We start from the raw sequence: 24,678 nt of genomic DNA, 5'->3' as shown, positions 1-24,678 counted from the left end.
TGTTTTATTTCTGTGCTGGAGAAATCAAACCCAGGTGTGTGTGTGTGTGTGTGTGTGTGTGTGTGTGTATAAAGCATTCTAACACTGCAAAACCTCAGTATCTGGGCTAAGTAGCCCAGGTTGGTCTTGAACTTGTCACCCTCCTGCCTTTATTGGAATTGTAGGCCTCTTACTTACCTGGCCTTTAGGAAGCATTTTCAATATCATTTATGTAACCGTAGCTTATACATTTCTGGAAAATTTTGTTTCTAGTTTTTATCTTAGCTAAACACAGCTGCTAATGAGTTATTGGCATTGTTTGGGTCTGAGACAGGGTTTCGTGTAGCCCACACTGCCCTGAGCCCTCTGATCCTGCTGTCTCCACCCCTGGAGTGCTCCGATGACAGGCAGTCATCACACCAGGCTCAGCAACAACTGTCACCTGATTAAATGATACCTTAAAGTCAACCACTAACAGAAAAATGCTTCAACCCACTCATTTCTTTTCTAGACCCAATTAATTGAAAAATACATGTCAATTTAATGTCAAGGCTAACACTTGGCAGCCTGCCACAAATCACAAGCCAATAACACTGCTGCCCAGGGCCCTACAATCTGTCTCAGATGAAGTCACTCACAATTCCTCCTTAGGGGCATAGACAGGAAGGCAGGACCTCAGGGCTGAGCTTTCTGTGGTCTGTTCTTCAGGCAGGCCTGCTCTCCTTCCCCATGGTGGTATTTCCTGCTTCTCACTGCCTTCCTGGCTCCCTCACCCACCTACTCCTCAGCTACCATTCTAAACCACAGCTATTTAGTGCTTTGTTACTGTTGTTGTTTTTAAAAGATTTATTTATTTATTACATATAAGTACACTGTAGCTGTCTTAGACACACCAGAAGAGGTCATCAGATCCCATTACAGATGGTTGTGAGCCACCTTGTGTGGTTTCTGGGAATTGAACTCAGGACCTCTGGAAGAGCAGTCAGTGCTCTTAACCACTGAGCCATATCTCCAGCTCCCAGGAAATGTATTTTAAAATGTTTTTCCCATCATGCAAAGAAAGGACCAGCAGAGATTAGGAGTAAAAACAAAAATACCCCTGAATAAGACCCACACACAGGGGTGACACAGGATGTAGTAAAAGACTAAGACCCGAACAACCCAAGTGAACAACCCAAGCATGTGGGTGACTCAGGGTGGCATAAATAATTCGTGAGAGGAAGCAAATGTATTTATATCATTCTGGAGGAAGGAAACCTTTTATTAATAAACTTCCATAGCAGAGACTATAATTACAGGATCAGTAAAGATAGGTCCAATGGTTGTGGCCAAAGAAAATGCAGATTATTTAAGATGAATTTGCTTCTTTTTCATCTGATTCGTCATCATCCATCACCTAAAGCCAGAAAACAAAGAGAACTCAAGATTTAAGAGAAAGGTTAGAAAATGTTATCTTCCTAGCATGAACATCCTTGCCTGCCTGAAATACCCTATGATAACGCACAGCACGCCCACACGAATAAACCTCAATAGCCCAAAGCACAAGGTTTAGGCAGAACTGGGGACCTAAGGGAATAAAGCAAATTAAATGCATATAAAAGAACTGGGACGTGTTTTCTTGTTTCAGAAAAGAGGCCCTTGGCAGCAGCATCTCAGCTGGGCCAATGGAATCCTATCAGGATAGGCCATGCCTATAATCACAGAATCAAGAGTTCAAGGTCGCCAGGCAGTGGTGGTGCCAGGCAGTGGTGGTGCACGTCTTTAATCCCAGCACTTGGGAGGCAGAGGCAGGCAGATTTCTGAGTTTGAGGCCAGCCTGGTCTACAGAGTGAGTTCCAGGACAGCCAGGGATACACAGAGAAACCCTGTCTCGAAAAACAAACAAACAAAAAAGAGTTCAAGGTCACTGTCTGCTATACAGCAAGCCCTAGGGCCAGTCTAGATGACTTGAGACTTCACCTCAAAAAAACAAAAGAATGAGACATGATCTCCATGTCCAGCCTTTGCAGACTGATCTAATTTCAAGGTTCCTCTTGTGTACCATGGTGTGTGTACATACACACACACATACATGATAAGTAAAATGAAACTATTTTTTTTTAAATAGGGCATGGAGACACATGTGTTTATTTTTAGCACTCAGGAGATAGAAGCAGGCAAATCTCTTATGAGTTCCAGGACAGCCTGGTCTATAGAGTAAGTTCCAAGGCTTCATACTAAGAAATAATTTTTTTTAAAGACCCTCTCCAATCTCCTAAAATATTAAAGAAAAAAACCTATAAATTATTTTATTTTGATTTTAAACCTAAAGAACTGTAAAGATTTTCAGGGAAGAAAATATTTAGAGGGAAAAAGACAAGGCTAGTCCCTCTGTGGGCTGATATGATATTGGATAATAAAGGCCAACGCCTCTGCAAAGGAAGTTATAGAAAGCTCCGTTTCCTTGCCACACCCACAATTATGTGGCAATTGGAGCTTGTGAAAAGTCAACTCTGCACGCCCTGGACACGTGAGCAACAATGTTACTCTTAACCTACTGGCCTCAGCCAACACTATTTTTCCAAAAGGCCTTGGGGTGAGGGAAGAGAGTCCTGACGGGAGGAAGGGGAGGGCACGGTGGCAGAGAAGAAGGCTCAGCGCTTTGGAGGCTGGAGTAGAAGAGTCACTCTAGCCCAGGAAAGAGTGCAAGACCAGCCAGGCAGCAAAGCAGAACTTCATCACAAACCTTACCTGGATGGGCTCTGATGAGATATACTCAGCAGAGTTCTTGCCTAGTTTTATTTTGAGGTTGACTAAAAACAGGTATTTTACTCTAAAAGAGTAAAATATAACCAATCTCAATAGATCTAATCTAAAGAACTTTGCAAATCAACTCCTACGTAGGCAGACACATCCCTACATTGGGAGTAAGATTCCCAAGAACTTTTTCAATGTTAATGTGCAAATGAGGCTTATTGAGACCCAGCAGAACAGAAAACGACAAAGGTAGAGACAGGGCCTCGAGGCTTTCAGGAGGCCCATGAATACACAAGGTACTGAGACACACAGCTTTGCACTGGCAAAGGACTAAAAAGGATTCGCACTGGACCAAAAGGCCAGTCCTCAATACCACTCAGATAAGTGATTCTCTAAGCAGCTGGGAGACAACGCCTGCTAAAGCCACAGTCCCAGTCGGTTTTCTAAGCTCCATTACTGAGTTCTTGTTCACAGCCTTTCCTTAAGGCCCTGCTTCCTAGCCAGAATCACTGCAGTCACTGTGACAACGCAGACAACTGTGACACACGCAGACAACACATTCTAACATGCTACAGCAAAGCCCAACTAAGTATTAATTTCACTGTACAACACTATGCGTCCTTGGTGGCACATGCCTATAATTCCAGCTTTCAGGAAGCTGAGGCAGGAGGATTACATAGCAAGCTCCAGGCCACTCTTGATTATGGAAAAGAAATTCTGACTCATTAAAGAAAAACTGGGACTAGCCAGATGGCTCAGGGGTAAAGACACTTGCTCCCAAGGCTGATATCCTGAGCTCTGGAATCCACATAAAGTGGAAGGAGACAGCTTCTGACCTCTGCGCGTGCGCACGCGCGCGCGCGCGCGCGCGCGCGCGCACACACACACACACACACACACACACGAGCATGCACATATACATACACACTCAATTACATGTAATAATAATTCTTAATTAAGGACAGGCACGGTGGCACACATCTACAATGTCAGCACTTGGGAGGCAGGAGTTCAAGGTCATCCTCAGCTACTTGGGGAATTGGAGGTCACCTTGAGCCCCAGGAAACCTATCTTAAAGTACAACAATGGTGGTAGAGATGGAGCAGGGGAGGAGTAAGAATGGGCAGATCATGTGAGCACCTCCTCTTATTCTCATCTATAGTCCCATCGTGCACAGAGCTTTGAATACTTCCATGACATCTACAGTGGGAACTCAACCACCCATGGAGTTTCCCAAGTAAATGGACTTGGTCCTCTCATCCTGTGATACCCAGCCCGTCACGATGCTGCCTACCTGCTCCACACCTTCCACTTCTGGAATATAAAACTGCAGCATGTTCTGAATCCCGCTCTTCAGGGTGATGATGGAGCTGGGGCAGCTGGTGCAGGAGCCCTGGAGCTTCAGCCGCACGATGCCATCTTCAAAGCCCCTGTAGATCACGTCGCCCCCATCCTCCTGCACAGTTGGCCTGAGCCCACAGGACAATCAGAACACATTAATACAACAGACGCCTTCAATGACAAAGATTAAGACGGTTCATTGGGGTGTGTGTGTGTCACACGCATGTGGTTCACTGATTGGTTTTGTGAGCAGGCAGAGTCCAGAAGACAACTTCAAGGGCTATTCTAGGTACTGTTTATCTTACTTTTTGAGACAGGGTCTCTCACTGAACACAGGACTGCCAGGGCTCTGCAGAGAAACCCTGTCTCGAAAAAAAGAAATACATAAACAAAAATAATAAAATTTAAAACTCTCTTTCCTATTTTTGTGCTTTGTTAGACAGAGGTATTAATTTCCTCTCATACCTATGAGATATTAGTGCCCCTTCTCACCTGTCAAATATTCCTCATTTATTTTGAATCTGTGCTCTTAGATGGTTAGACTATACTCCTGGTGTGTGGCGCGTCCACAGCTGTCAGTCAGCACGCTGTGCTCTGGTGTCTGTGCAGGTTCAGGGGCTCTCAGGATAAGACTGAATGCTTTGCAGCTCTCCAGCTTTGTTTTTTCTTCAGTGTTTCTATCTTTGTACTTAAGTTGTGAATCCCTGATAAGGAACGTGGAGTTGGGTTTCCCATATTCTGACAAGTTCGGCCTTTGCTAGCCATTCTATGTGCCATTAAATCACCTGCCAAATCCTGCATAATGTTTACTGTTTCCAATCTGTATCCTTTTGCACAGAACAAGGGCGCTTTGTCCTCTTGCCTTCTGCACAGCTGTTCATTATAGACTGTTTTACAGATCAGTCACTGCCCACTTGACTTCCACCTCTCTCAAACAAGGCCGATCCGAAGGCTTCTGCTCACACTCCCTTCCACTGGACACATATCTTACTTCTGTGCCTTACGTTACCGCCCCAGACACTCACGTGCTCTGTTCACTCCCGACTCCTTCTTTCTGTGTGCTTCCACATAGCTTCTTCACCACTGCTCTATATTCTAGTGTGACACACTCTGTCACCTGGGTCACATCTCACTGAAATTAATCTAATGAGTTCTTCATTTATTATATTTTTGTTCCATAAAACTCTTAGATTCATGTTCTTGCAGGAATTCATCTTTTCATTTATTTTATCTAATATTTTGTTTTGTTTTTCAAGACAGGGTTTCTCTGTGTAGCTCTGGCTATCCTGGAACTCACTCTGTAGACTACACTGGCCTTGAACTCACAGAGATCTGCCTGCCTTTGCCTCCCTAGTGCTGGAATTAAAGGTGTGTGCCACCACCACCTGGCTACTTAGCCAGACTCTTACTATTAAATATCTAAGTTGTTTCTTTAAATAACTAAAGAAGAATACATTTTCTTTAAAAATCTGGACTTAAGGGCTGGAGAGATGGTTTAGCAGTTAACTAACTGTTCTTTCAGAAGTCCTGAGTTCAATATTGTTCCAGCAACCACATGGTGGCTCACAACCATCTGTAATGAGATCAGATGCCCTCTTCTGGTGTGTCTAAAGACAGCTACACTCTACTCATATAAATAATTTTTTTTTATTATTGGGTATTTATTTCATTTACATTTCCAATGCTATCCCAAAAACCCCCCACACCCTCCCACACCCACTCCCCCACCCACCCACTCCCACCTCTTGGCCCTGGCGTTCCCCTGTACTGAGGCATATAAAGTCTGCACGACCAATGGGCCTCTCTTTCCACTGATGGCCGGCCAGGCCATCTTCTGATACATATGCAGCTAGAGACACTCATATAAATAATTAATAAATAAAAATTTTAAAAAATCTGGACTCAATGGTCTGCAGTGAGGAAAGTGGAGACAGGCTGTCCACTAGTCTTGTGTTTATTCCTGTTGTTTGTCTGCTTGCTTTGCTTTTGAGGCACCGTCTCACTGTGTGTACCAGGCTAGCCTCAAAACTCACAGAGATCCGCCTACCTGTTTCTATAGGGACTAAAGGAGAGTGTCGCCAAGCCTAGCTTCTGTCTTTCCTCTGTTTGTGGCAGTTGCCACATGGGTGCTACTCTCGTCACAATCCTCACAGATATGATCCTAAAAAGACTGTGAGGAGAATCCCTCTTGCCTCTCTCCGTGTGGACTGCTGCAAAGCAGACTGGGCACTGAGGCACAGCTCTCTTTACGTTTAACTGCAATGATGACCTATGCTGGTTTACAGTGATGATGGATCTGGAGCCCTGCTCCGATCTCCTGATGAAAGCTTGCTGCTTTAATGAGAACGGTCTCTGCAGCACTAGATTTCAGGGCGTGGGGCATGGTATGCAGCGTGGCGTGGGGTGGGAGGATGCTAATACCTACCTTATTCTAGTATCTAGCAGTTCTTTAATCATTGCCACGACTTCGTCATCTTCCTCAGAGCCTAGAAAAAAAAATCATAAGAAAACCAAGAGTAACAACTTTGAAGTCATATAAGCATAAAACAGGAAGGTTTTGACATAAAAGCATAGTCAAGCATAGTGGCACTCAAGTAGACAGAGAAAGGTCACAGTCCAAGGGCAGCCTGGTCTACATAGGAAGTTCCAGGCTGGGTAGATTTAGCAAGACCTTGTTTCAAAACCCAAAACAAAAGAAAAAAAGCCATAGAAAAATACCACCCTCCTAGCTGCAATCCTTCAGCTAGAAGGCCTTCCCCCTCACACAGGGCTTGGAGGTGGGTCCCTGGGGAAAAAGCTAGCCAGTGACAGAATATTTGGTATTGTCCTCTCAACAGCCCATTACCAGCTTTCTATGTGTAAATGTTGTCCTTCCAAATCTGTCCAAAAGATGACTATCTGGAATTATCGTGTTAAAAAGCAAGCTGCCTGGGAAGGAAGGAAGTCGTGCAACCCTCATCTCTGCAAAGGACAAAGAGATGGGAGGGACAGGAGCTGTCCTGCTGCTGGTCAGATCAGATTGGAGTGTGGCTTATTGAAGCATATGGAGTTGGCAGCTGAGCTGGGCTGAGACAGACAGAAGGACCAGGGTGAGGGGACAGGCCCAGGGGAAGGAGGCTGGAGGTGACGAGCTGGAGCAGTAGGGCGGATGCAGTGCGGGAAGCGGGGTTAAGCTGGTTCCCCCCAAAAAAACCTGCAATGTACTACATACAGTTTGCATTCTTAATACTCCCTTTAAAAATGGGTCTAAAGCAGCTATAGAAGAACTAACACTGTTTCTTGACACCTTCTCCAGAAAAAGTTAACATCTGTTGAATCTAAGTGAAAGCAACTTTGTGCCTTATTTATGGTGGTTCTGAATTCTCAGAATTTTTCATAATTAAAAATTTTAATTTTGTATAATATATTCAATGTCCATACAAATTTTAAAAATTGAGAAAACAGTATTATGAAGCTCTGTATGAAATTTTGTCTCATGTAAAATTGGTTCCAGAGCCAAATGCATTCAATGACAAAAGTGAATCCATTGCCCTGGGCTGTCTCCAGAACTAGACAGTAAGCTCCTCCTGCTGACGCTCTGGTCACAAGACATAGAACAAAAGCTGGGACTAACACAAAGTCCTCACCTGCAGGCCAGCTCACAGCCAGAAGGCACTGCGCAGGCAGCTGGGAGAGAACTGGGTCAACCCTCTGGCTCCGCGCGGCCCCGTGCGCCGCACCACTGACCAGACCGGGAAAACACTGCTCACCGCCTGCTCTAACAGTGGCAAGCCCCATGTCGGGTAACCGAGTGCTTTCTGATTGGAACTGAGGCCAGCTCCACTGGAAGGAAGTTATATCTGCTATTGAACCTGGTCAAAAACTTGTGGCGAGGAGGTCATAGACCCTTATGGGAAAGCTACAACTGTTTTATTAAATAGACATAATGTGCTCGCCAAGTTTCTTTTTAAATGACCACATTTATGCCCACAGATTAGTACTGCTATCTGGTTTGGTCAGAGTAGCTCTTCATGCAGTAGGTGTCAAAGTGCTGAGCCTAAGTGACTGTGGAATGCTCAGCCCTAAGTGGGACAGCCTTACCTGCAAGACTGAGACCATCAAGGAGTATTGGGGGAGGGGCAGAAGGACTGTAAGAGCTGTGGAATACCATCTGCCTGTTCTTCTAGAGGACCTGGGTTTGGTTCCCAGCACCCACATGGTGGCTTGCAATTAACTGTAATTCTAGTTTTCAGGGGATCTGATGCCCTCTCCTGGCCTCCAGCGGGACCACACACACACACACACACACACACACACACGCACGCACACGCACACGCAAGTGAAACACCCTGGAATGGGGAAGGAGGCTCTCATGAGGCCCCACCCTCACCAGGGACCTACACAAAGTTAGTGCTGGGGAGGAAGGATATCAGCTACGGTGGTGTGTCCACTGGTAAGGTGCCAGTGCTTCTGTCAGCAGCACTAGCAGGCCTCATGTAAGCCTCTCACAGAGGAAGCAGCAGGAGATGGAGGTGGGGTTGGTGGAAAGAGGGAGAGGATCATCAGGCGTGAGGGAGACAAGGAGGAGCAATAGACGTGCTTACGATCGAAACACATTATATACATGTATAAAAGGCCTTAACTGAACCCATAATGTCGTATAATTAATATGTTCATAGCTCTAATAAAAACATTTTAAAAGTCTGTATTCTGTCACTTGGCATCCAGGTGAATGGGAATGAGGTAGGAAGTCAATAAAGACTGGACAAGCATGGACAGACCAACACAGCGCTACCTGCTTCTCCCGGAGGCGGAGGCGTCTCCTCGGTCACTAGGGGTAAGCCAGATGCAAAGAAGTCCATAATTGTGGCATAAATGTCTGGTTTCAGTAAATTCCAGTCTAACTCTTCATTCTCCTGTAATCACATTGAAGAAGCATGTTGCATTTCCAGCCAAGTACAGGACAAATCCAGATTCCCACCTTTTTTTTTTTTTTTTCATTTTGAGACAGGGTCTCACGTGCAGCTCTGACTGCCTGGAACTCACTACATACATTCAACTAGCCATTCAACTGGCAGAGAGAGATCCGTGCTCCTGCCTCCTGAGTGCCGGGATTAGAGGTGTGCGAACTATGCAAATACACACACGTATCTGAAACTCATCACATGTGCACATGTGTCAAAAGAATGACTAGTACATACCCTTTCAGAGAGACCATGTGCACTGTGGCGTCTGACAGAGCACACAGGCAATTTGTTCATAATGTTTACTCGATTCCTTTTTCATCCATCAGCCCACAGAAAGAATTAGTAAAAATACAACTCAGGGGCAGGCAAGATGGCTCCGTGGGTAAAAGCACTTGCTACCAAGTCTGGCAACCCACGTTCAATGCCCACATGGTGGGAGGAGAGAGAACTAACTGCCTCTTGTAAGTTGTCTTCTGATCTATGGATGCCTGAACACAAACACACACACACAAAATAATACATGGAATTAAAACATTTAAAATTTTAAAAATTGTATAAAAGATAAATTTGATTCCAGTAACCTGGAAGCTGCTAAGGTTGTGTCCTGCCATGGGCAGCCCTGTGATCCCAGGCACTGTGCTCAGTGTGCTGAGGCTCGAGTATCTCACCTGAGTTGCTGAGGCTACTGGAGGACAGTTACACCTGGAGCACAATTAACTGCAGCTAGAAAAGCCCTTTGCTAACTTGACAAATGTGGTAGACATCATTTTTAATGTACAGATTTATTTTATTTTATGTGCATGAATGCTCTGTCTGATGTACCCCCATGTGCCATGTGTGTGGCTGATGTCAGAACAAGACATTGGGTCCATTGGAATCGGAGGCATAGATGGTGGTGAGCTGCCACTTGGTGCTGGAAATCTAAACTGGGTTCTCTGCCAGGGCAGACAGTGCTCTTAACTGCTGAGCTGTTTCTCCAGCCCCTCACCTGAGATTTTTAATACCACGTGTCATTAAAAACCCTAGCATATTAAGAATGGAAATTCTAGGTTGGTATGGTAGTACGTTTGTAATGCCAGCAACAGGGGGCCAAGGAAGGAGGAAAGGCCTCAGGTTTCAGCCAGCCTGGACTACACAGCAAGAAAACCAATGAGCAATGAACATTCTAGAGCGAGATACTGGACTCAGAAAAAGCTGAAAGCCGGCCAGCCTTTCTTTTCACTCTCAGGACTGTACCTTTGTGACTGTGATGAAATCTGGTCCGAAGAAGACGCTTTTCACACCTTCAATTCTGAATAACTGCCTGGAACACAAAAAAAAGAAAAACCATCTCATGAAAGAAGAGAAACAGATACAGAAGTGGAAAAAAAACATTACCAAACCAACACAAACTGTCCCCAAACTGTCTCTGGTTAAAAAGCTGTCAACTCAAGATAGCTGTGTCCCTTCTTACCCTACAGTCGCCTGCCTTGCTCCAGGTACTTGCCCACGAGCAACAGCACAGTTGCTTCTCAAAGATTCTCATGAATCTGAACAGGTTTTTTACTGCTCCTCCTCCACCCCCGACCATCGCCCCGGCAGTCAGTGAAGAGGCTGTGGTACACGCAAAAAGCTCAGTATGGCATCACAAGAAAAAAACCAGCATCACCACGGAGCCACAAAGACAACGCTGACAGCCTTCCTGAAGTAAGATACAGTCAGATCCATTCACTCAATAGACAGCTGACACCTCTAAGTGCCAGGTTCTAGGAAGGCAGAAGACAGACTGGCCTCTCCTCAGGAGCTTATAGCAACAACATGCCCTAAAACAGCTCAGGGACTACAACAAAGAGGTCAGTAAACTCCACGAATCAAAAAAACAGGATTTTTTCCCTGTCTTTTTTGTGGTTGTTAAAAAACTGAACCCAGTGCCCAATCTCTGCTCAGTGGGGGTTCTGTCGGGTAGCTCTCTATATTCCTAGTGAAGCTGTTTTGTTTTTGTTTTTGTTTGTGTATGTATGTTAAAGCAGGGCCTCACTGTGTAGCCCAGGCTAGCCTCAAATTCCCAGTCCTTCTATGCCACCTTGGTGCTAAGCTTATGGGCATGTGTTACCACACAGGGCTACACTAACTCATTTTTTATGTAAATATTTCAACAATACATAAACAGTTATGGACAGGCACCAGAGCATAGCCTCTAGTTCCAGAACTCAAGAAATGGAGGCAAAACGATCAGCAGGTCAAGGCTAGCCTGAGCTATCTGAGAACCCACCTCAAAAGAGCAAAAACCCCGGGCTGGAGAGATGGCTCAGTGGTTAAGAGCACTGACTGCTCTTCCAGAGGTCCCGAGTTCAATTCCCAGCAACCACATGGTGGCTCACAACCATCTGTAATGGAATCTGATGCCCTCTTCTGGTGTGTCCAAAAAGAGCAACAGTGTACTCACATACATTCAAAAAATTAATAATAATAATAATAAAAATAAAGAGCAAAACCACTAAAAAATTACAATCACATTAATTAAGAAGTTAAAATTCTAGGGTGTTCTTCTGGTGCTCATTTCTTCAAGAACTGTCACGGAGGTGTTTGCTCTTTTTACTTAGGTGGAGGGAGGGTTATAGAAATACTATCACACTGTACCACTGCTCCACAATGCGCATGCCCAGATTCAACTACAATACTGCACAGAGAGACAGACACAGGCAGACACAGGCAGACACAGGCAGTCACAGGCAGTCACAGGGCATGTGCGTCTGTGTAGATCGTAGTCTTATATTTATGCACTTACATGTGAGCTTTACTCGCTCGTGTGCATGCATGCACGTGTGTACAACTAAACTAACACACACCCCTAGCAAACCTTGTTTGCCTGTGTGGCTGTTACCTGAAGTTATAGTCTTTTTAAAAAACTCAGCTCCATAGCTATGAAATCAACTAAATAGTGATGAGGAATTTGTTGTTTAACAAAATTAAACTAAATAACAAAAAGAAATGTTAAAAGATGAGAATGCCTATTACCTAGTTATTTTTAAGATGATTATTTTATTTACTTATTGGCTTGGTTTTTTGTTTGCTTTGGGGCTTTTTGTTTGTTTTTATTTGTTTATTTTCTTTGAGGCAGGGTTTCTCTGTGTAGCCCTGGCTGTCCTGAAACTCTTTCAGTAGACCAGGCTGGCCTCAATTTCAGAGCTCCTCCTGCCTCTGCCTCCTGAGTGTTGGGCCTGGCCCTACCGTGCCCGGGTTTTGAGAGCCGGGCACATTACCCAGCTCTCGGGAACTTAGAAACTGTCTTCATTGACTTTAAATGTCACCTCATATCTGACAACTGCAATAATTTATAGTTCTGAATGGAAATCTAGAACCTTGGCTATGCTTTCTTTTGAAATTTAAGGAGCACCTTTCCGTGGTTCTTGAAAATCGGAGTTCAAGCTGGGTAAAGTGGGACACATCTGTAATCCCAACTCCTAGGAAGTGGAGGCAGGAGGAGTTGGAGGCCATCTGTTATTATTTTTATTTATGTATATGCACATGCAGTGTCTAAAGAGACCAGAAGAGGGCGCTAGATCCCCTTGAAGCTGGAGTGAGTGATGGAAACTTGCACTAGCCTCCACTGCAGGAGCAGGGAGTGCTCTTAGGCACCTCTGCTTTACCTATGGTCATGAGAGGGTGGAAGTACAAAGCAGACACTTATTTTATGCAGACATGCACACAGGTATGTTCACCAAGTCATAGTTTGTATCAAAAGCATGAATAAATGTTCTACGGTGCATTCTGAGAAATGGCGTGTTTGTGTTCAAGTCAGAAAAATGGTGCACATTTATAAACTAGGAGTCTGAAAAACAGTTTGTGAGCTTCACTTTTGCCTGCCTTTAGTCACGTACAGGAGGTTACCTATGCCTTCTTCAGGTGCTCAGCAGAGGCATCAGCACAGGGATTTAATTTGGTGTTAGGGTGCAACCCAGAGGCAGAACAGGTGTTTAGCATGCACAAGGCCTGCAGTCAATCACTTTCTGCACACAACAGAGAGATAAGGAAGAAGTGAGGCAGAGAGGGAAGGCGGGGAGCAGGAGGAGAGCAGCAGTTCCCTGCAGACCCTGACTCCAGTGCTTCGGCGTGAATGACAGCCCTGCAGTGCATTCAGAAGAGGCCTGGCACATTACCCAGCTCTCAGGAACTTAGAAACTGTCTTCATTGACTTTAAATGTCACCTCATATCTGACAACTGCAATAATTTATAGTTCTGAATGGAAATCTAGAACCTTGGCTATGCTTTCTTTTGAAATTTAAGGAGCACCTTTCCGTGGTTCTTGAAAATCGGAGTTCAAGCTGGGTGAAGTGGGACACATCTGTAATCCCAACTCCTAGGAAGTGGAGGCAGGAGGAGTTGGAGGCCATCTTCAGGTGCACAGTGAGTTTGTGGCCAGCCTCGAGAAGTGCTGGGGAAACCGCCTCGGCGGAGAAAGTGCAGGGCACACAAGCGCGAGGGTCTGAGTTCAGATCCCTAGCAGACTGTCTAAAAATAAGATAGAGTGACAAAGGACTCTCAAGGTCAGCCCTGGCCTTTGTGTATGCACATACGCACACAAACTCACACTGTGCACACTCACACATTCACACTTCGCACACTCACATTCACACAAATTTATATCTGCACACTCACACAGTTACACAAACTCACACTTGCACACACACATACATACACATTTTTTTTAACACTTAAGAGTTTTAAATGTTGGGATCAGAATTTTATCACAATTACCCATTTTGGTGAACTTTCTTAATTAAAAAATATATATATAATAATAATAAAATAAAAATTTAAGTATTCATGCTACAGAACTGTCAAATACACTCCTGAGGAGAAAGCTTTTATAATTTCAACTCAATTACTCTAAAACCAGACCTGCCCACAAACTGTGCCAGCCCTGCAAGGCTGCCTACCCAGAGGGCAGCTTTGCTTCCAGGTAAAAGCCAGCAGAAACAGTACCTGGCCAGAGGGGAGCGGAAAGCTGCAGCAGGGGTGGGGAAATCCATGGTCCTCGTCTCAAGAACCGGCTTTCCTGGTATAAACTTTAAGCTGTTGGGATTTGGGGTGTCTTGTGTTTGAATAAACATGAATCGTACTGAAAAAGAGAGAGAGTGTTATGCTGGAAGAAACAGTTTAAGTTATGGTCAACAAAGTGCTTTTTTTGTTGTTTTAAGATTTATTTTTATTTTTTATTTTATATGTCTAAATGTCTTGCCTATATTTGTGTACCATGTGCCAGCAGCGTTGAGGAAACCATCAGATCCTACAGAATGCAGTCAGGGATGGCTGTAAGCTACCACATGGATGCTACTATAGAATGCAGTCAGGGATGGCTGTAAGCTACCACATGGATGCTAAGAATCAAACCTGGCCCTTCTGCAAGAGTAGCAAGTGCTCCAACCACTGGGCGATCTCACTGGCTCCTGGAAGTGCTCAACTTTTAGAGAAACAGAAGAAAGAAACATTGGGGGAAATGACCTCACAAGCTTTATCTCCCAAGCTGACCAGAGAGACCCTAAGAAACTGAAGGGCTTGAACTTGAAGGTCACCGAGAGGCCCGTACCTCCAAGCAAGGAAAGTCTGCTGGCACAGGCAACAGTGTTCGAAATGAAACTTAAAGGAAAGACTGTCACTACTTTCTATTCTGAACCAGGCATTTTCTGTAGGTTTGTTTGTTTAAGACAGGGTCTCTTATCTAGTCTTGGCTGGCCTGGAACTCACTATGTAGACCAGGCTGGCTTCAAACTCAGAGAGATCTGCCTGCCTCTGCCTACAGAGTGTTGGGATTGAAAGTGTGTGCTTCCAAGCCTGGCTGTCTTAATGACTTCCTGGTGACTAAGATCATGGTATTCATTGGGCATCTCACTGAAGCTGACTGAAGGACTAAATCTGGCTGGACCCTACTCACCACACCGAGTAATCCTGATCTACAGAGAAGGGGGTTTTAGAAACACCAGAGGGTGAAAGTATAAATGTAAAACCAAAGTAAGTCAAAACAAAATCTCATTTGCAAGCTAGAATCCAGCAGACACAGTAGGGCTGTGGCTGAGGCGGGGCTGGAGGCTGAGGAGCCTGAGTTCACACAGTCTCAGCAATGTGCAGCAGGCTCTGGGCCAGCCTGGAGCAGTTAGCAAGGGCCTCTAAAAACAAAACAAAACAAACAACCCACACGATCTATTTACCCTGGGGGAGAAAAATTAAGAAAACTGTGGTATCACCACACAGCTTTTCTCTCTTAACATAAATAAGCTGCTTCAGAGACTACTCTCAATAGATATTCAACCAAATCATTCCAATTATATTCTAAATTCAGTTTAATTAGGTATTTTAAAAACAACTCCACATACATACAAGTAACATTATATGAACTTAACAGGTTATATTTAGGAATATACATGTATATGCAAATACACATATTCATACTATAACACCTGTTGAAAAAGGGGCCGTGAATTTGAAGGAGAGTAGGGAGAAATATATGGAGGGTTTATAGAGAAGAAAGGGGAGGGAGAAATATTGTTATTAAAGCACAATCTCAAAAGTAAACAATCAATCAATCAATCATTCAATCAACTCCTAGCGCCAACATCCATCCAGAAACTTCTGAAAGTGTCCTGAGTTAGGACAGGATAGGACAAAGTGAAGTGTCTTCCCCTTTGGGAGTGATATTACACAGGTCCCTAAGTAGGCAGGCACCGGCTCCTGCACAACGCAGACAAGAACTGAAAGCCACTGTCAAAGACTGAAGTCAGTGGGGGTCCAACTAGAAAAGGCTACAACACCACAAAGTACGGTTCCACAAAAGTTAACCAGGTAAAGTGGGCCGACCTACTGAGTTCTCAGTATTCACATCTAAGGCATGTTGTGATCCGAGGAAACGTTCCTCACCTCCAGTCTGCAGAAGAGAGAAGACTTCTTCCAGAGTCAAGTCATGCCCCTAGCCACCCTCAGTCTCTACCTGACCACGGCCACGAGAAGGTGCACGAGGAAGAAAGGGTTAATCCGTGGCCACATCAAGCCATGCACACCCACGCCTCTCCAAGCTTCCCCAATGCTGCAAGGACCACATTTCAAATTACATTCAAGATCGGATACTATAAGGTTTGCTTAAAGGCAGGAATTCACGGCTGTACAGATATTCCTATAGGAACAGAGAAAGCAATACCTTAAAATACACACGATTCTCTCAAACACAAACCCACTTGTAACTTCTTTCTTATAATATTTCATTCTAGAGATCATTTTATCGAGCAACTCATGGTCTACAAATGTCTACAAGACATTGAGATTTCACACGTTTACAGCTAATGCCCTCTGACCAATAATAACAGTAAAGTCTGGTTTTACCAAAGGGAGGGGGTGGGGATGGACAGGAAATCACTGAATCCTTTTTCTAAGCCTCTGAATAGAAAATTGACAAATTCTTGGGCTGTTGAGAGGGCTTAGGGGGTAAATGTGTTCGTTACCAAGGCAAAGGCCTGAGCTCAATTCCCCAGAACCCGCAAGGTAGAAGGAGAGATCCGGCTTACACAAGCTGTCCTCTGACTGCCACACACACAGTATGGCACACTCACACACACGCAAATACATTTTAATTTTTAAAGGAAAACTTTAAAATGTTGTATTTTATGATCATTATCTCTAGCACTGTACCTGTGTTACACAAGGGTGCGCGCAGCGGGAAAAGTGGTCTCCGTACATATTGATGCAGAGGTTGTTTCTTAAAGGTGTGTGGAGTCGCTACATGACAGAACCTACATTTAAAACAGAGTGACATGGTCAGGAATCTAAACTGCTTTGTTGTTTTGAAACAGGCCTCAAATTAGGGAGTTAACTTTTCATTTTCTATCTGCAACATTATTTGTACTTCAGCAAATGATACAATTAAAAACAGAAGAAAAGGGCCGGGGGAGATGGGGCAGCAGTTAAGGGCACTTGCTGCTCTTGTAGAGGGTCTGGGTTTGGCTCCCAGCACCTTCATGGTAGCTCATAATCGTCTGCAACTCCAGTTTCAAGGGCATCAGGCATGCATGTGGTACGCATACATTCAGGCAAAACACTGATATGCATAAAAGAAAAACACTGGTTAAACCACATGGAAACCCATTTCGTTGGTAACTGGAGGTACACACTAACATCCGGGTATCAGAATCTGAAATGTACTGACAAAGGAATTGAAATCTGCAGCCCCAGACCCTCAGCCACACGATGGCTTTGTACTCACTCCCTCCCTCCTTTTTCTTTTTTTTTTTTTTTGGTTTTTTTTTTTTTTTGAGTCAGGGTTTCTCTGTGTAGCCTTGGCTTTCCTGGAACTCTCTTGCTGACCAGGCTGGCTTGATAACTCAAGAGATCTGCCTGCTTCTGCCTGCCTAGTGCTGATACCAAAGACCTGTGCCACCACCACTGGCTTACTTTTTCTTTTAAAGGTTTAAAAATTAGGTAGGATGGTCACATGGCTGAAAACAGCTAAGAAAAAAACCACATATCCAGCAAAAAGCTTTTCCTTGTCGGTCTCACAGCAGTCACCTGGAGAGAAGTAGCCCCCTGTGTCCTGGGAAAGGCTGGGAGTGCAGCTCATGGGACAGTGCTTGCCTAGCATTTGCAAAGCCCTTTTGGGGAAAGGGGGGGGGGGAGGTAAAAAATGAGCATCCCTGAGCAAAAACCTGAAATGTTCTAAGCTTCAACCCATCTCATACCTGGCCCCACGTAAGGGGCCTGCCTTCCAAAGTTCACTAGAAACAATGCATGCAATTTCCGTGATGGGTAAGGTGCACGTGAAGAAACGAGTTCTGCGTTTAGACATAGTTTCTATCCCCATGGTATCTCATGAAGTACAGATGTCCCAAAATTTAAAGTCAGAAACGCCACTGAAATAGTTAGGATAAAGGACACCCGCTTCATCCCAACGATTCAAAGTCTAAAGTCTAATAGAACACATGCAATTGCCAAGAGCAGCCATCATTCTTTATACTTGCTGGGGAGGGAGCATTAGCCAGGCGTCGGACCTTCACTTCACTCTGATAGAGGAGCACTGACTGGCTATTCTCAAACCTTCATCCAATTAAAAAGGAATGGAGCTCGGAAAGTAACTCCGGCTAGAAAGGGAAATTATCTGAAAAGACTTGACTTGAGTTCCCCCCCTTTTTTTTTGTTTTTTTCTTTTTTTAATTTTGAGACTGGGTATCACTGTGTAGACCAGACTGGCCTTGAACACAGAGATCCACCTGCCTTAAGTGAATACTTAAAATTGTCCTCCAAGACCCTTTGTAGGAGCAAAACAGTCCAAGAGTAAAAACATCATGCCCCGGAGACCAGAACAGAGTAAAAACATCGGAGACCAGAACAGGAGCAAAACCAGCCCCTGAACACAGCTGGGAACTAAGTCACTCCCGGGCACCTTCCCAAAATACAAGACTCAGCTACTGTTCAAATTCCATGTTATAAAAATGCCCATGACAAGCAGGGCGTGGTGGCACACGCCTTTAATCTCAGCACTCGGGAGGCAGAGGCAGGCGGATTACTGAGTTCGAGGCCAGCCTGGTCTACAGAGTGAGTTCCAGGACAGTCAGGGCTACACAGAGAAACCCTGTCTCGAGAATCGAAAAAAAAAAAAATGCCGATGACAGAAATAGCTAATTAAATGTCATACCCAGGAGAAGACCCTTGGCAACCAGAGTCCCCAGTAAGTGTCTTGGATCCTGGGGTTTCCCCCGGCCTGATCTGCTGGATGGTGTACCTGCTTTGGTGCTGTGCCCTCTGGCTGCTTGCTCTCTTATGCTAGGACTATGTGCTGCATCCTTATTAGACGCACTCATTTGAAACAAAAGGCGTGCAGAGCATTGTAGATCACTCTCCCTAAGGAACACCTAGCAATAAGGGCCACACCAGGCCACACAGTGAGCGTTCAGTAAATGGTAGCTGTTATCACTACGTGGTAACTAGTAACTATTCTTTAAGTGAATGGAGTGGATACTCCAGGATTTGGAAACACCCTAATATTCCTTCAACCCTGGGAAAAAGCAGCAAGCGTGGATAAACCAGAAGTATACTCTGGCAGGAAGTTTTGAAGTCTAACCGATCTTGAGTAAAGTAACTGAAGGGGAGTCATCGAAAACAGGTGGGCAGGGGGTAACCCACAAAATCCTTCTGTTAATCTGCTATTTTTATGAGATACATTTAGGAGTTTTAAAACGGGGGTGGTGGGGTGGTGGAGGGTGTCTCATAAATAGTCTAACCTGGCCTTGAACTCCTGGTCTTCCTGCCTTCACCTTTCAAGTATTGGGATGACAGATGATGAGGGATTCTATGCTAGCCTGATGAAATGCATTTGAAACTTCAAGTTGGCATCAGCATTCTGTCAGGCCCCTTTCTATAGTTGTCACACTCGGGTCTGACAGATATCTGAGGGAGTGGCTCTAGAAGAGGAACAGGACGCACTCGCACAAGCCTGGGCGGTGGACTTCCTCGAGTCACTCACTTCTCTCCGAGCCGTGATCTCCCTGGAAAGGGAACGACAGGACACGACACAACCCCGGGACCGCTCTTCCCTTCGGAGCCACATTCCCGTGGGATTTACAAGGGACATCCGTGGAAGGTGGCTGGCCTCGGGCTCTGGAGCCAGGACAAGGGTCCCTCAGACGCCAGCTCCTGCCTGTGAGAAGGCAGCGACAGGGATCTGCTAGCCAGGGAGCCAACACCTACCGCCTGCACAGCCGGACTACACCGACCGCTGCTCCCCATGCCCGCTCGGCCGCCGCCATCACTTCAGTGCCAGTGCGCTTGCGCGGACCCGCCTCCTTCTTGTCTCCAAGTCCTACGCAGACTCAGGCCCTGCAGAGAGGGCGGTCCGGGGACGCCGGTTCCTTACAAGTTGAGGGCGGTGCTGCAGGTGGCCTTTCCGCCCTCCTTTTACTGAAAGTAGATTTTTTTCCCTCACATAATATATCCAGATTACAGTTTCCCTTCCCTCTATTTCCTCCAATTTCCCCACACTTCCCCTCCGAATTCACCCCCTTTCTGTCGCTCATTAGAAAACAAACAGGCTTCTAAGGGAATATATGATATATGATATAACAAAACCTAACACATCAGAATAGGACAAAACAAACAAGGAAAAGAGTTCAAGAAATGCATATAAGTGCAGAGACACACTTGTTCACATATGCAAGAGTCCCGTGAAAATACAAAGCTGGAATGTTGCGGTAAATCTCCAATCCAAATATGCCTCAGCAATGAAAACACAACACAGTTAATATGAATACATATGTGCACCTAGTTTGGACAGATCTACCGCTACACGACCATCTTCCACATCTATGAGACCCCTTAGAGCTTGCAGTTTCTCCAGGCCATGTGCTTCTGCTCCGCTTTTCTTCTTCCTCCTCCTCCTCCGCGTCCTCTCCTTCATCCATTTTCTCCTTCTTCTTTCTCCACCTTCCATTCCACCTTCCCTTTTATCTGCCCAATCATCAGCTCTCCTTTATTTTACAAATTAAGGTGGGAAGCAGGTTTACAGGAAATCACCTGAGCGCTGACTCATTCCTTGTTCAAAACCACACACAGGAAAACGGAATTAACATAAAATATAATTAGCCCCAGGGCTATCGACAACACTGGAAGCCATAATATATATGAAAAGGGACCTACAGGGCAAAGCGGGGAGGGAGGGATGAAGAAAGGGAAAGAGAGAAAAATTGTAAAATATATGTATACATAAAATAAAAAACAAAAACAATGTAATGTAAACAAAAATGTGTAATTAAATAAATATACAAACCCAAAGTCCTAGCTTAACATTATGTGACCAGGGACCTTCAAAGATGCCAGTGAGCTGGTTCTTTGTTGACCATTCTACAGCTGGACACGTGGCCTACACTTAGGAATAGTTTGTCCTCCACGGCGAGATGGCTCCATGGGTAAGCGCACTGACTGCTCTTCCCAAGGTCCTGAGTTCAATTCCCAGCAACCACGTGGTGGCTCACAACCACCTGTAATGAGATCTGAAGCCCTCTTCTGGTGCATCTGAAGTCAGCTACACTGTACTTATGTAGAATAATAAGTAAACGTTTGGGTCGGAGCAAGCAGGGACTGAGTGAGCAGAGTTGACCGGAACGAGTGGGCCGACCGGATGGAGCAGAGATACTAAAAATTCAATTCTCAGCAACCACATGAAGGCTCACAACCATCTGTACAGCTACAGTGTACTCACATACATAAAATAAATAAATAAAAGGAATAGTTTGTCCCCCACGGTGAGATTCCCATGGAGAAATCTAGATTTTCATTTGCAAGGGGTAATCAACTTGAGATGGCTCAGGAACGGAGACAGATGCCTGCTTCTTCTTTCAGCTCTAGGGCTGACCCCATCTGATGCCAAGCCTGCCTGTTTTCTTGGTGTTCTCCATCTCCTCTGCCTCTTACACCCTTTCAGCTTTGCAGGTTGCCTGAGAGAGTTGATGGAGAGGTCCTACTTAGGGCTGAGTGTTTCAAGGTCTGTCATTCTCTGCATATTGTTTGGCTGTTAGTGGAATGTTTAGAGTCATTTTTATTGCTATATTCTTTTAGTTCAACAGTAGTTCTTGGTTTTACCCTAGGTCCCTGGGCTATCGAGTCTCAGATTCTTAGTTACCTAAGCACTGTTAGGTATGTTCTGGAATGGACCTTCAGTCAAATCAGATATAGGCTGGTTACTCCCACAAGCTTTGTGCCACCATTGCACTAACATATCTCGCAGGCAGGACACCATTGTAGATCAAAGGGTTAGTGGCTGGGTTGGTGCTTACCGTTCTCCTTTGGCAGCATGCAGAGTATCTTCCTGTGTCAAAGATGCTAGCACGTAGGGATGAAGGCTCTAGGCACCAACTTGACTTCTCTATGTTCAGTGAGTTGTGTGGGCATTGTCTTCAGCAATAGGGCCTTCCAAGTTTGTGGAAAGCATTCTATCCTATAGTCTTGGCAACCACCTGGGTTGTTTGTGGGTTCCTGTGGGGCCCCTTTGGCCAAAAACTCAACTAGATGTAGCCCATTTGGGGTACTGGAAACTTCATTTGGTGACAAGAGATATCCAGCTGGGACTCTCCTATTATTTGGAGATTTCATTTCGATCGCCTTCATCTGTGTATATATTTTAGGAAGCTTCTACTCTATTAGGTTTCCATACAAGCTCAAATGGCTCTTGATTTTTAGCTCCCCCTCCTGTATCCCCTCCCTTGTTTCCCTCTCATCTTCCCCTCTCAACCTGATTCTCCTGTTCCAGAGATCCACCTGCCTTTGCCTCCCCAGTGCTGGGACTAATGGAGTGTGTCACCATGCCCTATAAGAGCACTGATATTTACAATATGTCCTATGTATTTTACAACTCAAATTATTCTGGCTTTAAGCTCGGAAGTTCTTCCAGGATAGATTTTGGGTCCCTCTTTGTTACTGTCTGGCACTAGTGGAAGATGCTTCTCCTGCCATCTTGTGTCTACTTCAGACCCTAGAATCCATGCTTCTCCTGAGAGACCTGACTCCCTTGAGAACAGTGTCTAGAAATCAGGGAGTTAGAGAGAACAATGCCTGCCACAGGTAGGACCAGAGTTTGGATCCTCAGCAACCTTGTCAAAAATAAGCTCACCTGTAAGCCCGGTGCTGAAGGAGGTAGAGATGAGAGGAGCTTGATGAATTCTCGACTTTCAGGTTCAGGGAGAGATTTGGTTAGTGTCTGTCAACTTGACTATATCTGGAATGAACTATAATCCAGAAATGGAGGGCACACCTGTGATCCAGACCTTGAGGCTGGAAGACACACACTTTTGATCCAGATCTTGAGGCACAGCGGCCATGAACAGTTTAGGCCCAGGCAAGGTGGTACATACTTTTAATCCCAGGAGACAGAGACAAGCAGATCTCTGAGTTCAAGGCCAGCCTAGGACAGAACAAGTTCCAAGTGAAGAACAGGTTAGTTCCAGGCATGGCGGTATACACCTTTAATCCTGTCCACACCTTCTTCTGGAAGCCTACATAAGGACAATGGGAAAAGGAAGGGCTCCTTGCTCTTACTTCCGGCACATCTGTTGGAACTTACTTCTTCAGGATCCCAGTTTACACAAAGACCAGCCAAAATACCTAGCCTCATAGGACTAAGCAGCTACTAGGGTCTTGGACTTCCCATTCACAGCTGCCCATTGTTGGGTTAGCTGGACTGCAGAGTGAAAGTCATTCCAATAATTTCCTTTAATATATAGAGACAGTCCATAAGTTCAGTGACTCTAGAGAACCCTGACTAAGACAACACCTTACACTGACCTCTGTCCTCCAAACGCAAGCACATCTGTGCACATGACACACAAGAATTCGTAAGTAACCAACAAACCAAGAGCTGCATGTCTGTGTGCTCCTTGTCCAGTCCCTCCATTCCATCCTATGCTCTCCCTGCAAATGTGAAAAAGGGAGTTCGGATCCCCAAAGGCCATGTGAATGCTATTGGGTGATGCAGCCAGCAGTCTGCAGAGACAGAGAATCCACCAAGCAAGCTGGCTAGCCGTATCAGCTGACTCTGGGTTTAATTGACAGACCTTGCCACAATGAATGAAGTGATGTTAAGATCCAGAAATCGGAAAAAAAAAAAATCCAAGCAGGCACAAGAGTCCAGCAAAGCAAGATTTTTATTTGAATTAGGCAGCAAAAACTGACCAATCAGGTACAATGTCACAGACTTGGGTGGCTGACTGAGTCTTTGAATGTTCATCTTAGGAAGTATTTAAACAGATGACCAATCAGGGCCACAGAACTCAGGAGCTGGATTGCCACCCTGAGCCAGAATATAGAGTTTTAAAGCCTCAAACCTACAAACATCTGTGCCAAGTGATCTCACCAGTCAGGAATCAGGGATGGGGGACTTCCTTAGGAACATGCCTTTGTCATTATCCTGTTTCCATTGGTTGGGTTAGTCAACTGTAGCAGGGTGACTTGCCTAGCATAACTGACCAAGCAGGATGTCAGTAACCCAAGGAGGTCTGGAGAACTTCAATTTTATTTGACCCCTATTCAAAATGGAGGTTTTGTTCAAAATGGCTTCAATTTGGTTCCTTCTTCCAGTAGAAGAGCAGCCAGGTCTCCACACACAAGTGTGCTGAGTTAGATACACACACACACACACACACACACACACACACACACACACACACAGTGGAGGGGTAGGGGAGGAGTAACATCCTCATCTTATCTGATAAATGCTTTAGCACATATGATAACATCTCCAGGGTTTTTTATTTTGTATAATGTGGATAGGTGTTATCTCCTCGTGAGTGCCAGAGTGCCAGTGCACGCGGTGACCAAGGAGGCTGGCAGGAGACATTGTCTCTTCTTACTCAGGGTTTCTATTCTTACACAAACATCATGACCAAGAAACAAGTTGGAGAGGAAAGGGTTTATTCAGCTTACACTTCCACATTGCTGTTCATCACCAAAGGAAGTCAAGACCAGAACTCAAGCAGAAGCTGATGTAGAGGCCATGGAGGGATGTTACTCACTGGCTTGCTTGCCCTGGCTTGCTTGCCCTGGCTTGCTCAGCTTGCTTTCTTATTGAACCCAGGACTACCAGCCCAGGGATGGCACCACCCACAATGGGCTGGGCCCTCCCCCCTTGGTCACTAATTGAGAAAATGCCTTATAGCTGGATCTCATGGA

At 45.1% G+C, this 24,678-nt stretch overlaps 1 protein-coding gene across 6 annotated transcripts; it reads right to left on the bottom strand.

The window, feature by feature from the left end:
* Nucleotides 1-1,208: 1,208 nt before the first annotated feature.
* On the bottom strand, nucleotides 1,209-20,436 carry Nfu1 (NFU1 iron-sulfur cluster scaffold). 6 transcript variants are annotated; one of them, XM_006506420.2, is made up of 9 exons: nucleotides 20,281-20,436; nucleotides 19,711-19,920; nucleotides 16,663-16,763; nucleotides 13,969-14,104; nucleotides 10,239-10,305; nucleotides 8,831-8,951; nucleotides 6,482-6,542; nucleotides 4,010-4,184; nucleotides 1,209-1,375 (listed from the first exon to the last, which is right to left on the bottom strand). In XM_006506420.2, exons 2-9 carry the CDS (start codon nucleotides 19,767-19,769, stop codon nucleotides 1,328-1,330), a joined length of 768 nt encoding a protein of 255 aa, XP_006506483.1. In that variant the 5' UTR covers nucleotides 19,770-19,920; nucleotides 20,281-20,436; the 3' UTR covers nucleotides 1,209-1,327. The 6 variants fall into 6 exon arrangements, with proteins under 6 accessions (XP_006506483.1, XP_006506482.1, XP_011239718.1 ...); XM_006506419.1 differs by having other exon boundaries at nucleotides 8,828-8,951; nucleotides 20,281-20,379; XM_011241416.3 differs by lacking the exon at nucleotides 20,281-20,436 and adding an exon at nucleotides 13,276-13,494 and having other exon boundaries at nucleotides 8,828-8,951; nucleotides 19,711-19,863.
* Between the last annotated feature and the right edge of the window lie 4,242 nt (nucleotides 20,437-24,678).

Source organism: Mus musculus, chromosome 6, assembly GCF_000001635.26.
Source record: "Mus musculus strain C57BL/6J chromosome 6, GRCm38.p6 C57BL/6J".
Taxonomy (NCBI): domain Eukaryota; kingdom Metazoa; phylum Chordata; class Mammalia; order Rodentia; family Muridae; genus Mus; species Mus musculus.
This window is presented reverse-complemented; position numbering and strand designations above follow the sequence as displayed.